At 48.8% G+C, this 17,044-nt stretch overlaps 1 protein-coding gene across 2 annotated transcripts; it reads left to right on the forward strand.

Moving 5' to 3' along the window:
• Positions 1-744: 744 nt before the first annotated feature.
• On the forward strand, positions 745-15,541 carry LOC116406440. Of its 2 annotated transcripts, none has more exons than XM_031904381.1 (8): positions 745-894; positions 4,695-4,790; positions 6,180-6,290; positions 7,990-8,106; positions 9,431-9,538; positions 10,086-10,310; positions 13,057-13,219; positions 14,419-15,541. In XM_031904381.1, the coding sequence occupies exons 2-8, from the start codon at positions 4,757-4,759 to the stop codon at positions 14,945-14,947; spliced, it is 1,287 nt and encodes a 428-aa protein (XP_031760241.1). In that variant the 5' UTR covers positions 745-894; positions 4,695-4,756; the 3' UTR covers positions 14,948-15,541. The 2 variants fall into 2 exon arrangements, with proteins under 2 accessions (XP_031760241.1, XP_031760242.1); XM_031904382.1 differs by having other exon boundaries at positions 745-882.
• The last annotated feature ends 1,503 nt before the right edge of the window (positions 15,542-17,044 follow it).

Consider the following 17,044-nt stretch of genomic DNA (forward strand, 5'->3'; position numbering starts at 1 on the left):
GAATGCTGAAAGCTACAACATGGAGCTACTGCTCCTATATAAACTATAGCATGAAGAAAGGAAAGTTGTGCCTATATATAAGCATATACAGTATACAGACAAGCAATAGCAGCTACCCTTGGCATAGGCCCGCAGGTGACTGTATATAAACATGCTGGTAACTAGGGCAAGTGCTGCTTAACAACCATGTAACCAGGTAGGGCATCGTTGGTATATCCAGCTTTTTTTCTGTGAGCAGAACAACAAATGACTTTCTACAAACGATAGGAAGCAGAGACCCTGGGGCAGCTCCAGCACCCTTTAAAACAATCCCAGAAGCAGAGCAGATAGAGCAATGAATGATTTACTCTTCAGGAGTGGGGGCTTTGGTGGCAGCAGGCACGGCTAGCAACACCACAAAGGGGCATATTTACTATGGTGTGTAAGTTGCCCATAGCAACCAATTAGCAACTACAATTGAACTGTCACCTAGAAAAACAAAAGCAAAGATCTGATTGGTTGCTAAGGGCAACATCATTAGTACTGTTCGCATAATAAATATAATAAATATGTCCCAAAGTCTTTTTAGCTGTGACAAAAGCTGCGAGTAGACAAAATAAAGACTACGGTCCGAACCCCGCCGTGTCCTGCCCAGTACTGCTACCCCGACCCCCCGCCAGTCTCCCTTATACAGCCCTGACGTACGCCGTCACTTTAGCCCCGCCCCCAGAGCGGCTACGTGCTGCGTCGGCACCCAATCTCGCGAGATGAGAGTAGTGACGTGCGGATTAGTTGTGCGGCAGAGTGAGGCGCTGGACGGGATTGGCGCTGCGGGACTTTTAAGCAGTGGCTGCGGGATTGCGGGATTGCGGGCTGCGGGCAGACGAGCGGGACTGTCGGGCGGTATGTGACACGGTACGGCCGCAGCCATAGGGAGTGAGTGTGAGTGGGCACTTGCACTCCCGGCGTGACTTTGACAGTGCAGTTATGAGCGGGGCTCCCTGTGAGAGAGCGGATACCGGGGCCCCTACTGTATGTGCTGCCGCCTCCCTCTGCCCCCGGGAAGGGCCGCTTGTGCCGCTTGTGCCGCTGGGAAGTGCGACTTTTTACTCACAAGTAACGCAGATTGGGAAATGTTGGTTGTGAGGGATACTGGGCACTGCCACCCCTACCCATACACCCCTGCCACCCATACACCCCTGCCACTGCCACCCATACCCTGCCTCTGCCACCCCTGCCTCTGCCACCCCTGCATTGCAACTGCCACCCATACCCTGCCTCTGCCACCCCTGCCCATGCACCACTGCCACCCATACCCATACACCCCTGCCACTGCCACCCCTGCATTGCAACTGCCACCCCTGCATCTGCCACCCCTGCATCTGCCACCCATGCCACTGCCACCCATGCCCTGCCACCCTGCACTGCCACCCATGCCACTGCCACCCATGCCCTGCCACCCTGCACTGCCACCCATGCCCTGCCACTGCCACCCATGCCCTGCCACTGCCACCCATGCCTCTGCCACCCTGCACTGCCACCCTGCACTGCCACCCATGCCCTGCCACTGCCACCCATGCCTCTGCCACCCTGCACTGCCACCCATGCCCTGCCACTGCCACCAATGCCTCTGCCACCCATGCCCTGCCACCCTGCACTGCCACCCATGCCCTGCCACTGCCACCCATGCCTCTGCCACCCTGCACTGCCACCCTGCACTGCCACCCATGCCCTGCCACTGCCACCCATGCCTCTGCCACCCTGCACTGCCACCCATGCCCTGCCACTGCCACCAATGCCTCTGCCACCCATGCCCTGCCACCCTGCACTGCCACCCATGCCCTGCCACTGCCACCCATGCCTCTGCCACCCTGCACTGCCACCCATGCCCTGCCACTGCCACCAATGCCTCTGCCACCCTGCACTGCCACCCATGCCCTGCCACTGCCACCCATGCCTCTGCCACCCTGCACTGCCACCCTGCACTGCCACCCATGCCCTGCCACTGCCACCCATGCCTCTGCCACCCTGCACTGCCACCCATGCCCTGCCACTGCCACCAATGCCTCTGCCACCCATGCCCTGCCACCCTGCACTGCCACCCATGCCCTGCCACTGCCACCCATGCCCTGCCACTGCCACCCATGCCTCTGCCACCCTGCACTGCCACCCATGCCCTGCCACTGCCACCAATGCCTCTGCCACCCATGCCCTGCCACCCTGCACTGCCACCCATGCCCTGCCACTGCCACCCATGCCCTGCCACTGCCACCAATGCCTCTGCCACCCATGCCCTGCCACCCTGCACTGCCACCCATGCCCTGCCACTGCCACCCATGCCTCTGCCACCCTGCACTGCCACCCTGCACTGCCACCCATGCCCTGCCACTGCCACCAATGCCTCTGCCACCCATGCCCTGCCACCCTGCACTGCCACCCATGCCCTGCCACTGCCACCCATGCCTCTGCCACCCTGCACTGCCACCCTGCACTGCCACCCATGCCCTGCCACTGCCACCCATGCCTCTGCCACCCTGCACTGCCACCCATGCCCTGCCACTGCCACCAATGCCTCTGCCACCCATGCCCTGCCACCCTGCACTGCCACCCATGCCCTGCCACTGCCACCCATGCCTCTGCCACCCTGCACTGCCACCCTGCACTGCCACCCATGCCCTGCCACTGCCACCAATGCCTCTGCCACCCATGCCCTGCCACCCTGCACTGCCACCCATGCCCTGCCACTGCCACCCATGCCCTGCCACTGCCACCCATGCCCTGCCACCCATGCCCTGCCTCTGCCACCCATGCCCTGCCACCCATGCCCTGCCACCCCTGCCTCTGCCACCCCTGCCTCTGCTGCCTCTGCCACCCCTGCCCTGCCTCTGCCACCCCTGCCTCTGCCACCCATGCCCTGCTACTGCCACCCATGCCCTGCCACCCATGTCTTGCAACTGCCACCCATGCCCTGCCACCCTGCACTGCCGCCCATGTCTTGCAACTGCCGCCCATGTCTTGCAACTGCCGCCCATGTCTTGCAACTGCCGCCCATGTCTTGCAACTGCCGCCCATGTCTTGCAACTGCCGCCCATGTCTTGCAACTGCCCCCATGCACTTCCAGCCCTGCAATGTCCCTGCACTCAGACCCGCCGGTGTTTGGCCACCGAGAGCGACGGGCACACATCCTATACAAACTGATATATATGTCGGTTCTGGCACCCAGTGTCCCAGGATGACACCCCTTCCCCACAGCCCTGCCCAGCACAACTGGCTGCCGCACATTCCCACTCCAACTCCGTAAGGGTGACCCTACCTTGTTTGTGCACTTACCCTTAATGAGTTGCCACTCTGATGAAATTAGGGGTTTTGGGGGTAAAACTCCTGCCATGACCATCCTTTCCATTGTCTGACTGAACACAGGTGCTTGTATGGCATCTCCATGATTCTATAACTATGCGCATTAGAAGTGATTCCTTGTGGCAGAGACAGACATGTCAACTCACCCCCCCCATCCCGTCACCCACGGTAACCATTCCTCACCAGCTGTCAATCATTTACACCTGAGTGATAACTTAAATGCACCATTAAAGGAGACATATCCTATAAACATTATGAATGTGCCAGGGAATTATACTCCTCTAGATATAGAAGGATTGTGCTTAAAGTTGTGTTTCTGACTGATTTATTGAGAAATTCCCCCAAACCCCACTAGCCCCGCCCATCTGTTCCACTTCCTGCTGCCTCCTTTCCCAGGCTGTGCAGGGGGGCAGCACTGTAGGATAGGAACCAATCAGCAGCTAGGCTGACCTGATAGGGAACTGAAGCCTGTCTGTGCTTGTGTGAGTGCAGGGCTGTGATTGGCTCTCCCCCTCCTACTGTGCTTCTGGCAGGGACCGTTAGGACACGCCCACCCCTCATGTGAAACCCAGACAGGGACCTGAGAGGATCTATAGGGAGCTCCAATAAAGGGGCCATTGTTACAGATAGGGTTAATGTTTAGCCCAAAGGGAAACCAGCACCGGATATTATTCATAATTGTCTTATATTAGTGTGTTTTTCAATTTATCCAATATGTCTCCTTTAAATAGAAGGGAGCTTCATCGGGGGGCGGGTCCTGGGAGAAATAGGTGCATGGGGGGGGCAGTTTCTCAATCCATCCCTTCTCCTGTTGGATACTTGGATGGATACTTGGTCCCCGTGCAATATGCTAAAATCCCCGGTGGGGGGCAGAATGTTAGCCACGTCCCAGTGGTTAAGACTGCTTACCTGATACCCCCCGCCGGTGCTCCTTTTACGGAAAACCGCCCCAGCCTGGGGTACATGTAGGCGAGTGATCCTCTTCCTTCTCCTTTCTCTGCGATCCCGGGGCCCATGAATGTGCAGTAGAGCGATGGTAATGACCGGGGGTAACTAATATTTGGCACCCCCCAGTGATTTGACCTTTCCTTCCCCTTTAATCTTCACCCCCTATGGGAATCACAGGCTGGGGCTATTGCAGGGATTAACCTCTTGTTCTGAATTTGTTCCCTGCCCTCGTTTTTGGGTGCTATTCATGGTCAGAAATCGTGCCTCTTGCTGGAACCCCTATTCACTGACTATGGCTTACCTGTAAAACAGCAGCAGCTGTCCCTTCCTTGCTGTCAGCTGATTGGGCAGAAGGTATATTATTATTATAAGTATCCTGCTGTAAAACTTTGCATGTTTTGTGCCGGTAGGTGTCCCAGAGGCTGATCCAGAAATATAACCGGAACCGGACTCTGAAGGCCGCCTGGAAGCAATGAAAAGCCCATCAGTTACACTTAATGATGGTGGTAAGTAGGCACTGACTGTGCACATATGCCAGGCTAGGATAAAGGGCAAGAAAAGCCTAATTTACTGGGGTGCCTACACTCACTCACCCCCGGTCTGGCCTGTCTTACACTCACTCACCCCCGGTCTGGCCTGTCTTACACTCACTCACCCCCGGTCTGGCCTGTCCTACACTCACTCACCCCCGGTCTGGCCTGTCCTACACTCACTCACCCCCGGTCTGGCCTGTCCTACACTCACTCACCCCCGGTCTGGCCTGTCCTACACTCACTCACCCCCGGTCTGGCCTGTCCTACACTCACTCACCCCCGGACTGGCCTGTCCTGCTCTCACTCACCCCCGGACTGGCCTGTCCTGCTCTCACTCACCCCCGGACTGGCCTGTCCTACACTCACTCACCCCCGGTCTGGCCTGTCCTACACTCACCCCCGGACTGGCCTGTCCTACACTCACTCACCCCCGGACTGGCCTGTCCTACACTCACTCACCCCCGGACTGGCCTGTCCTACACTCACTCACCCCCGGACTGGCCTGTCCTACACTCACCCCCGGACTGGCCTGTCCTACACTCACCCCCAGTCTGACTTGGGACTCTTCCAGTTACATGGGAGTAGGAGAAACAATAGGTTAGCTGAAAGCAGTTCTAATGTGTAGCGCTGGCTGAAAGCTCAGACTCGGGCACACTTTACTGCTGCGCTGCAAGTTGGAGTGATATCCCCCCCCCCTCACCCCCAGCAGCCGATCAGCAGAACAATGGGAAGGGAGCAAGATAGCAGCTCCCAGTAGGTATCAGAATAGCATTCAATAGTAAGAAATCCAAGTCGGGCTTGGGACTCCCCCAGTTACATGGGAGTAGGAGAAACAATAGGTTAGCTGAAAGCAGTTCTAATGTGTAGCGCTGGCTGAAAGCTCAGACTCAGGCACAAGGCACTGAGATGGCGCCTACTCACCAATATTACAGCTACAAATACATTTGTTGGTTGAAGAATAAAAGGTTAAATGGCAGAGGGAATTATTTGCTGTGTAACAGTGTCATTTAGAGGTAAAATGTACCCCATAAATATCATGGCAGTGTCCCTTGAAGAATTCTATGGTTTAAAATTTAGTGGTGAGCACAACTTCCCCTTTGTTGCTATAGTGTCAACTGTTTACGTACCTGTTCCAAGGCTTCCCTAGTGCAGACCAATACCCACACATACAGACAAGTAGGGTCAATTGTACTGGCGCAAATGCCCCGGTGTGTGAGTGACTGGGAGATGTCACCATGGCAGTCTCTTTTTCTGGGATCAGTACAGAGAGGAAAGGAAGAGAAAAATGGGAAAAATAAATGTTTGCTGATAACTCAGGACGAAACGGATTGGAGGAATGAAACGTCTGTTCCTTATTGGCAGGTTTCTCAGAGACTGAACCAGAAATATTACAGATAAAAATAGAGAAAGAGCTGGACAACGACGACCATTTAGACAAGAGTTCTAGCGCTTCCGTTACGTTTATTGATGAAGGTAAGTACGACTTGGCGGCTGGCTAAACGGGCAATTTCCAGCCCCCACCCTACTCTTCTTTGCCGTAGTTTAAACACAGACACACAGTCAGTGCCGACTAATCTGAGTGCCTGGGGATATTCTACATTAATCAAGGGCAAGTTAACTTTAATAACGATGCCTGATGTTGTGAATTTGTCTTGTTAAAGGGGACATTTAGTGCTAAGAACAAGTATTTGTTATTGCAATAAACACCTCTTAAAAGAGCATTAAAGTGCCTTTAAAGGAGAAATAAACCCTCTCTTGTAAGCATATGGCCCCCTACATAGACCTTACTTACCAGACTCCTCTCCACCATCACCAACCCAGGAGCATGCTCACTAGAATTAAAGAACAGATTGGATTTCAAGTGCAGGCTCCTACTCAGTGATCAACCTCAGGTACAGGTAGTACTACAGCCAGCCCTGCCTTTTCTGAGTATGGCACACACAGGCAGCATAGGGCAGGCAGAGTATGGCACACACAGGCAGCATAGGGCAGGCAGAGTATGGCACACATGCAGCATAGGACAGGCAGAGTATAGCACACACAGGCAGCATAGGGCAGGCAGAGTATGGCACACAGGAAGCATAGGGCAGGCAGAGTATGGCACACAGGCAGCATAGGGCAGGCAGAGTATGGCACACACAGCAGGGTAGGGCAGGCAGAGTATGGCACACACAGGCAGCCTAGGGCAGGCAGAGTATGGCACACACAGGCAGCCTAGGGCAGGCAGAGTATGGCACACACAGGCAGCCTAGGGCAGGCAGAGTATGGCACACACAGGCAGCCTAGGGCAGGCAGAGTATGGCACACACAGGCAGGCAGAGTAGGACACCCACAGGGAGCAAAGAGATCTAAGGTGTGAACAATGCAGGGGGCCACTTAATCTCAGTACTGATAACACTTATAGCTTAAGCTGGCCATACATGCACCGATACTATCGGACGAATCGCCGATCGCCCAGGTTAGGAAATTTTGATCGGGCGCCATAGAAGGCGCCTGACCAAAATCTGCCGTCAGGGCTGAATCGGCAGAAGGAGGTAGAAATCCTATTGTTTCTACCTCCTTATCTGCTGTTTCAGCCCTGACTGTGTGTGGCGGATCTGACGATGTTTAGTGCGACCGATGGTCGCGCGAAACATCGTTAGATCGCCACGTGTATGGCCAGCTTTACACAAAGGTAAGCAGTCACAGCTGCCAGACAGATGCAGGGCCACACAGTGATGGGTCCCCAGTTGTACAGCACTAAGCTATGGAGAGCTAACTTCCAAAACAACCTCATTGGTCATTGAGAATGTTACATGTTCTGTTTTTCAATGTCTAATTAAGAAAGAAAGATTACTAAGCTGAAGTTGGGTCAGTGGATATTGAGTGTTTTTGTTACATTTCTCCTTGTTAAAGGGTAATTCAGCATAGGGTAACACCTTGGCCAATCAGGAACATCACATTTCTGAGCTGCAGTCACAGTGAGGAGTGACAAGGGCAGAGACAGAGGGCAGATAGTAGTGCCAGCAGCCCAGTTGTGCAGGCATTGATAGATGTGGCTATGGTAAAGCTTTGCAGTGCTGTTATTCCTTGTGTATCATAGGATGATAGTGTTGCTTTATTAGCCCCCCCATACAGACTGCCTGCTTTCCCCCTCCCCATCTTTACCCCATGTTATCCTTATGTTTAATAGCAGGCTATCCAGAGACCGAACCAGAAACTCTGCAGGTAAAGATAGAGAAGGGCGTGCTGGATTCGGAAGACTATCTGAACATCATGAAAAGCCCGGCATTATCCTATGCTGATGGGGGTAGGTGGCTCCTTATCCTGCTGCTCCTTCTGAGCTTTCATACTCGGCATCTCCAATGATAAAGCTATTTCTAGTAGGGAAGTACCGAACCCACCCTAATGGATTCTGCCGAATCCTAATTAGCAAATTAGCTAATTAGGATTGAGAAGGGTTAAAAAAAACAAAAAACTCTTTCCCCCTAAAATATAACCCTTTCCGAATGTTAATACTAATTTTTGCTAATTTGGTTCAGTATTTCCGTGCCACGAGGAGAAGTGATCCTTTACATGGTTTCACCTTTCCCCCCAAGGTGGCCTCTATCTTTAAAAGAGACATATCCTATACAAATTGTACCAGGGAATTTTACTCCTCTAGATATAGAAGGAATGTGCTTAAAGTTGTGTTTCTGACTGATTTATTGAGAAATTCCCCCAAAACCCCACTAGCCCCGCCCATCTGTTCCACTTTCTGCTGCCTCCTTTCCCAGGCTGTGCAGGGGGGCGGCGGCACTGTAGGATAGGAACCAATCAGCAGCTAGGCTGACCTGATAGGGAACTGAAGCCTGTCTGTGATTGTGTGAGTGCAGGGCTGTGATTGGCTCTCCCCCTCCTACTGTGCTTCTGGCAGGGACCGTTAGGACACGCCCACCCTTCATTTAAAAAACACAGACTGTTTTTTAATAAAATATACGTTTATTACAGTTTTTCATTGGTTTTTAATGTTACTTTTAAATGTATTAGAAAGCAGTATTGCTTGTCCCTTTTGACTTTAGAAACAATGTAGCAGAAGTCGGTTTTCTAACAGGTCTGTTAACGAGAGCCGGCTTCTGCTACATTATTTCAGCAGTCAGAACCAGCAGGGCAGAGAGTGCACTTACATTTACCAATAATTTCCAAACCATTGTGCATTTGTAAATAAATGTATAAAGGGTTATGGGAGAGAGCGCTTAGTACAAGTTGCCCCAGGGACTGGTCCGATTGCCATCTTGGAGTCAGGAAGGAATTTTCCCCCTCTGGGGCAAATTAGAGAGGCTTCAGATGGGGTTTTTGCCTTCCTCTGGGTCAACTAGTAGTTAGGCAGGTTATATATAGGCCTTATGGTTGAACGTGATGGACATACGTCTTTTTTCAACCCAACTTACTATGTTATGAGGTATATATTGGAAAGTTTCCCAGCATTCCTGTGCCCCCATAGATGGGAGATACCATTAAAATCCTTTCTTATCCGTCCTGCACTGATATGGCTCTTTTTATTGGCTGTAGGGAGCCCCTACTCCTGTGGTTTTCCTATTTCTAAAGAAGTTATAGCCAAAATTTTGAGGACATTTTGTTCTCCTTTATTCCAGAGCTGACGAAATCCATTATATCCTGCGGGCGGGAGGCGGAAGACTTTGCCTTCGTCAAAATGAGCGAGAGTTACCAACCCGAAAAGCTGTGGCGAAGTCATCAAAATGGTATAAAGTAATGGGATTTCACTAACATTCTCCTACTCACATAGAGCTTCCTTTCTAGTCATGTTTATACACAGCCAGTTGAATAAATACATGTATTTGGGTGTTAAAGGGGTGGTTTAACTGGATGTTATAGAATATCCATTTGCAATAGCTGGGGGTCACTGACCCCGGCAGCCAAAAACTACAATATTACTGTCACTGTTACTTTTTATTACCCATCTTTCTATGTAGGCCCACCTCTATTTATATTCCTGTCTCTCTCTCTCAAACCACTGCCTGGTTGCTAAATTAAATTGGACCCTAGCAACCAGATAGCTGCTCAAATTCCAAACTAGAGAGCTGCTGGACAAAAAGCGTAAATCATTCAGAAGCAGCAAACAATAAAACATGAAGCCCAATAGCAAGTTGTCTCTGAATAGCGCCCTCTATATTATGCAAAAACTAGATTTAAAGGTGACCTACCCCTTTAACTCGCAAAAACAAAATTGTTTGCTAATATTCACATTTTTTAATGAAACAAAATTATACATATGCGTGTGTGTTTCAGAGCTGGCTCATCGCTCGTCCTACTTGGCCAACAGGCCCTTCTGCAGCCGGCTGAACATCAATACCAAGCTGCTGATCCACGAGGTACAGCAACGGCCCGCACTGTTCAACAAGACTTTTCCAGACTATGGCGACAAGTACAAAAAGAAAATATTGTGGGACGAAGTGTGTGAAGTTCTAATCCCTGATTGGTACGAACTTAGCAAGAAGGAGAAAGCAGAAAGAAGTAGGTGTTGGTTTTGGATATCATAAGTGACTGAGGAGTTCCATGACCATATAAAGCCTTTTATACAGGCCATGGAACCCCAAGGTGATTTCTCATATCCTTATATTTTACAGTAGGGGGGTACTTTATTCATTATATATTATAAGGAACTCCTCGGGGGCTTATAATATCCCTATATGTTACAATAGGGGGCACTTTATTCACTATATATTATAAGGAACCCCTCGGGGGCTTATAATATCCCTATATGTTACAATAGGGGGCACTTTATTCATTATATATTATAAGGAACTCCTCGGGGGCTTATAATATCCCTATATGTTACAATAGGGGGCACTTTATTCACTATATATTATAAGGAACCCCTCTGTGACTTATAATATCCCTATATGTTACAATAGGGCCACTTTATTCACTATATATTATAAGGAACTCCTCGGGGACTTAAAATATCCCTATATGTTACAATAGGGGGTACTTTATTCACTATATGTTATAAGGAACTCCTCGGGGACTTATAATATCCCTATATGTTACAATAGGGGGTACTTTATTCACTATATATTATAAGGAACTCCTCGGGGACTTATGATATCCCTATATGTTACAATAGGGGGTACTTTATTCACTATATATTATAAGGAACTCCTCTGGGACTTAAATGAGCTGAGCGCTGTGATTGCCAAACCTCTTCACTTAATTTTTCAGGATTCATTGAGGCCTGGCATGGTGCCAAGAGACTGGCGGATTGCTAATGTGGTGCCGTTATTTAAAAAGGGATCCCGTTCTCAGCCTGAAAACTATAGGCCTGTTAATCTGACATCAGTAGTAGGAAAACTTTTGGAAGGGGTAATAAGGGATAGGGTACTTGAATACATTGCAGTTCACAATACTATTAGTTTGTGCCACATGGTTTTATGCGTAACAGATCTTGCCAGACTAATTTAGTCGCCTTTTATGAGGAGGTGAGCAGGAACCTTGATGCTGGAATGGCAGTTGATGTCATCTACTTGGACTTTGCTAAAGCGTTTGATACAGTACCTCACAGAAGGTTAATGATCAAATTAAGGAATATTGGCCTAGAACATAATATTTGTAATTGGATAGAGAACTGGCTGAAGGATAGATTACAAAGAGTGGTTGTAAATGGAACATTTTCTAATTGGACCAGTGTGGTTAGTGGAGTACCGCAGGGGTCAGTCCTTGGTCCTTTGCTTTTTAACTTGTTTATTAATGACCTGGAGGGGGGCATAGACAGTACTGTTTCTATTTTTGCTGATGACACTAAATTGTGCAAAACTATAAGTTCCATGCAGGATGTGCCGCTTTGCAGAGCGATTTGACAAAATTAGATAACTGGGCAGCAAACTGGAAAATGAGGTTCAATGTTGATAAGTGCAAAGTTATGCACTTTGGTAGAAATAATATAAACGCTAACTATCTACTGAATGGTAGTGTGTTGGGGGTTTCCTTAATGGAGAAGGATCTGGGGGTTTTTGTTGATAACAAGTTGTCTAATGCCAGGCAGTGTCATTCTGTGGCTACTAAAGCAAATAAAGTGCTGTCTTGTATAAAAAAGGGCATTGACTCAAGGGATGAAACATAATTTTGCCCCTTTATAGGTCCCTGGTAAGGCCTCACCTTGAGTATGGGGGGCAGTAACAGTGAGTATGGGGGGCAGTAACAGTGAGTATGGGGGGGGGCAGTAACAGTGAGTATGGGGGGGGGCAGTAACAGTGAGTATGGGGGGGGGCAGTAACAGTGAGTATGGGGGGGGGCAGTTACAGTGAGTATGCAGTGCAGTTTTGGGCTCCAGTCCTTAAGAAGGATATTAATGAGCTGGAGAGAGTGCAGAGACTGCAACTAAACTGGTAAAGGGGATGGAAGATTTTAACTATGAGGTGAGACTGTCAAGGTTGGGGTTGTTTTCTCTGGAAAAGAGGCGCTTGCGAGGGGACATGATTACTCTGTACAAGTACATTAGAGGGGATTATAGGCAGTTGGGGGATGTTCTTTTTTCCCATAAAAACAATCAGCGCACCAGAGGTCACCCCTTTAGATTAGAGGAAAGGAGCTTCCATTTGAAGCAGCGTAGGGGGTTTTTCACGGTGAGGGCAGTGAGGTTATGGAATGCCCTTCCTAGTGATGTGGTAATGGCAGATTCTGTTAATGCCTTTAAGAGGGGCCTGGATGAGTTCTTGATCAATCAGAATATCCAAGGCTATTGTGATACTAATATCTACAGTTAGTACTAGTGGTTGTATATATAGTGTATGTATGTGAGTGTATAGATTGGTAGGTGTGGGTTAGGTGTGCTGGGTTTACTTGGATGGGTTGAACTTGATGGACACTGGTCTTTTTTCAACCCTATGTAACTATGTAACTATAATATCCCTATATGTTACAATAGGGGGCACTTTATTCACTATATATTATAAGGAACTCCTCGGGGACTTATAATATCCCTATATATTATAATAGGGGCACTTTATTTACTATATATTATAAGGAACCCCTCGGGGGCTTATAATATCCCTATATGTTACAATAGGGGGCACTTTATTCACTATATATTATAAGGAATTCCTTGGGGACTTATTATATCCCTATATTTTACAATAGGGGGTACATTATTCATTATATTCACAAGTTTGTCGTATAACTGCAATGACATCACTAAGCGCCGTTTCTAAGGGTATGAGTCACAGGATATTCATGGCCCTCGTGTGTTCTGTTTGTATTCCAGCAAAGGAAGTGCAGAAGCGCTGGCGGTCGCTGAAGGATTGCTTTAGGAGAGAGTTGGCAGCTCAGAGAAAAGCCAGGAAAAGCGGCTCCTCGCCGTCTAAAAGAAAAATCTACATTTATTTTGATGATCTTTTATTCCTGTTACCCACGATGGAAGCCAAACCGTGAGTATATTGGGTATATTGCACGGGGGGGGGAGTTATGTTTATACCCATATAACACTACACTTGTGACTCACGTAGCTACAAAATTACGTGTCCCCGGTTACACGGTTGTAGAACTGGGGTGCAGCCCTCCAGCTAATAAGCCACAGCCTCTGGCAGCCCTCCAGCTAATAAGCCACAGCCTTTGGCAGCCCCCCAGCTGTCTCGTCACTTTCCTATTCCCAGGGGCAATAGGGCCACTATCATTCTGAGAGAGAGCAGTGGGTACATCTGTCGAGCTACAGCCCATCCCTGATGGGTGGTTCACTCTAATCCGCTTCAATTAGTCTTCATTAGTTTCTTTTTATAGTTTTGAATTATTATTATTATGTCTTGTTCTAACTCTTTCCAGCTTTCAAATGGGGGTCACTGACCCCGGCAGCCAAAACCTATTGCTCTGTGAGGCTCCAGTTTTATTGTTATTGTTACATTTTATAGCTTATTTTTCTATTAAGGTCTTCTTTTATTTATATACCAGTCTCTCATTCAAACTGCTCCCTGGTTACTAAGGTAATATGTATCCTAGCAACCAGATAGCTGCTGAAACGCCAAAGCTGCTGAATAAAGATTTTAATAACAAACTACAAATAATAAAAAATGAAGACCAATTGCAAACTGTCTCAGAATATTACTCTCTACATCATACTAAAAGTTAACTCAAAGGTGAACAACCCCAGCACTCTTATAGTGATGTAAACAGTACTATTCTGAGGGAATTTGCAATTGGTCTTTTTTTTTTAATTATTTGTGGTTTTTAAATAATTTAGCTTTTTGTTAAGCAGCTCTCCAGTGTGGATTTTCAACAGCTATCTGGTTGCTAGGGTCGAGTTTAACCTAGCAACCCGGCAGTGGTTTGAAAGGGAGACAGGTATATGAATAGATTAGGGCTTAAATAGAAAGATAAGGAATAAAAAGTAACAATGAAACTGGAGCCTCACAGAGCAGTAGGTTTTTGGCTGCCGGGGTCGGTGACCCCCATTTGAAAGCTGCAAAGAGTTAGAAGAAAAAGGCAAATAATTAAAAAAACTATAACAAATAAATAATGAAGACCAATTGAAAAGTTGCCTAGAATAGGCCATTCTGTTGTTTCTTTCATTCCCAATAGGGTTGATTGTCGGACATAGTGAATACGTTCTAATCAGCTGACAAATGTCTTTCAGCGCTCTGGGGAACATGGATACAGACGACAGCGACGACGAATCCACATCGGGCCAAGTGGCGTCGTGCGATATCGAGGAACTGTCCCAGCAATCCTCCATACACCGGCCGCCCAAAATGACCTCCGGGAAACACGCCAAAAAGCTGAAGAACGTCCCCGAGCCGGCGGCCGACAAAGAGACCATCACCATCGCCGAGTCTTTCAAGTACGTGCGCGAGAAGAACTACGAGAGCGACCAGGACGAGGACCGCCTCTTCCTGCTGTCCCTGGTGTCCGAGTTCAAAATGATTCCCCAGCACCGGAAAACCAAGGCCAAAATACAGATCTTGGAACTGCTGCAGGGCTACGCGGAACCCCACATGTACAATGGACCCTCCCACCAGTACCCCCCGCACTACCCGGCGCCCTATCAGCAGTACCCCAAAGCTTACGATCATCCCATTCCACAGAGCGCCTCCCCAAACATTCCGCCCCCCTGCGCCGCCTACACCAGACAAAGCTCCTTCTCGCCGGTGGACAGACCGACATAGACGCGTTGCACCTGGACCCCACGGGAAGTTATAAATTATTGTAATATTTTAGTTTATTTTTGTATTTTTAATACTTATTTCCTTTTGGTTCTATAAATTCTATACTAATCTGTTACGTTTGTGGGGGGGGAGGGGCACAAAGGTGCATTATTTCTGCAGGGGGCGTTCACCTCCGCAGGCCCCTCCCCCCGTAAGATACGGAATAGCTTTAGCGCTACAGAACGTTCTGTACGTGAGTATTAGGAGACATTTTCCAATTTAGACGCAAACGTTTATTTCTTGCTACTTACGTTCTTTTAGCCACGCCCCGAGTTTGGGGGGAAGGAAAAAAAAAAACGGTTGTCGGATATTTTTTATGACAACGCCGCAGGCAAAAAAAAAAAAAGAAATTTCTGTTGAATACGTCCTTTTTCTATACATTTTATTTTTTTCGGACAAACCACCATTGCAGAGAATCGTGAGTTTATTTATGTTTCTAGGAAAGTTACAAAAGCGTTTTTTCGGTTTTTAGACTTGCGATTTTTGGTTGTTTTTATAACAGAAATTTAAGGAGTCGTTTTGTTTGCCGCAGAAATAAATATTTAGTTTACAGAATGACTGCAATCGTTTGTTCGAAGACGCGGGATAGCGATGATTTCCTGCTCTGCGCGACGTACCAATGGCCAAACTGTAGGATGTAGCCAGCCAATCACAGCTCTACGTTCAGCAGAACCTAAACTGCAAGTCCCTGTCAAGTTCATTTGGCTTCTGATTGGCTGACATCCCACAGTGCTAGGGCTGCCACCTATTTCATAACCCTAGGGCTATGATACGGAATAGAAGAGGTAATGGGCATGATAGGGGGGGGGTGGGGATAAGGGTGGGCCTTAGGCCAATTGGGCCCAATAAGACACCGCACAAGTGGGAATAAGCACATAAAGTTCTCCAGCCCGCCCCCAGCTATGATTGGCTGATAATGCTGCTATGTGTTCTGGGACATTAAACACAAAGTGGTCCCTGCTACCCCAGGGTGCCCACTGGCTGTTACTGTGTATAGTGTCCCAGAGGGGCCAATAATCACTGTCTCACTGTATATAGTATGCTTGCTGTGTCGGGGGCCATATTGTGCCATGAAATGTCGGGGGCCATATTGTGCCATGAAATGTCGGGGGCCAATGGAACAAGAGATAGTGTAACCCCTTCTTTTCACCTCTATCAGTCACATGGAGGGAGCGAGGGGGCTATTTGCCCACCCAGCCCTGGAACCCTGTGCCAGCTGAAAACACCTTGTGTAGGGGGCCCCCACCAAAATAGTCCCAATTGGGCCCCGCAATTTGAGACTGGCCCGGGCTGGCATGGAGGCAAAACATTAGAGAGAACTAATTTACAGGCAAGTACATTGCTGGTATTTACCTGCAGCAGTCAGCTTTTCCACTTCCTGTCGGCTGCTTTTGTGGGCTGTGCAGGAAGGAAGTGAGCTGTCGGCACTGTAGGATTTCAGCCAATCAGCAGCTAGTTGCAGTGTCTTGTGACTTAGACGGTCAGTCCTTAGTGAAAAACTAGAGCAGTCGTTTACAAAGACCCTGGATGGGAGTACCGGGGCAGAAAGGGGCTCCCAATTGTGTTCCCAGATGCTCATTCGATAATAATGTATCCGGGGCCTTGCTGGCACCCCCTGTGGGTGCTACAGAGTGGCATTTGGGTTTGGCACTTTGCACCCTGCCCCACTCTTCCTAATCGACCCACGCTGTGTTTTACACTTCACTTTTCTTATGGGGCAGACAGGTTGTTTCCTGACGTGCACATGAAGGGTTTCTCGCCATGTGTATGTTCCTGTGTTTATATGAACCCTCATATCCACAGAAACTTTTCCCCAAATATAAACATGTAATGACCCCCCCCCGGGGTCAGGGCTCCGAGCTGCGTGCCGCAGGGGTCTGTATAAGCGCCACAGTAATCAGTGAGCTGCTCGTGTCTGTAGCACAAAGTGCCATTATACCACTGACCACTGGGGGGCACCTGGTGTCACCCATCGGCACCCTACAGCAATTGGCACCAGTGTAACCACCAACGTGCACAAGAGATGCAAACACCACTGAGCTCCCCCATTACTATTAG

Source organism: Xenopus tropicalis, chromosome 6 (genome assembly GCF_000004195.4).
Source record: "Xenopus tropicalis strain Nigerian chromosome 6, UCB_Xtro_10.0, whole genome shotgun sequence".
NCBI classification, from domain to species: domain Eukaryota; kingdom Metazoa; phylum Chordata; class Amphibia; order Anura; family Pipidae; genus Xenopus; species Xenopus tropicalis.

Coding starts and splice junctions, on each gene's coding strand:
- LOC116406440 (XM_031904381.1), top strand. CDS start 4,757: ATGAAAAGCCCATCAGTTACACTTAATGATGGTG. Junction 6,291..7,989: donor CGTTACGTTTATTGATGAAG/GTAAGTACGACT, acceptor TATGTTTAATAG/CAGGCTATCCAGAGACCGAA. Junction 10,311..13,056: donor GAAGGAGAAAGCAGAAAGAA/GTAGGTGTTGGT, acceptor TTTGTATTCCAG/CAAAGGAAGTGCAGAAGCGC.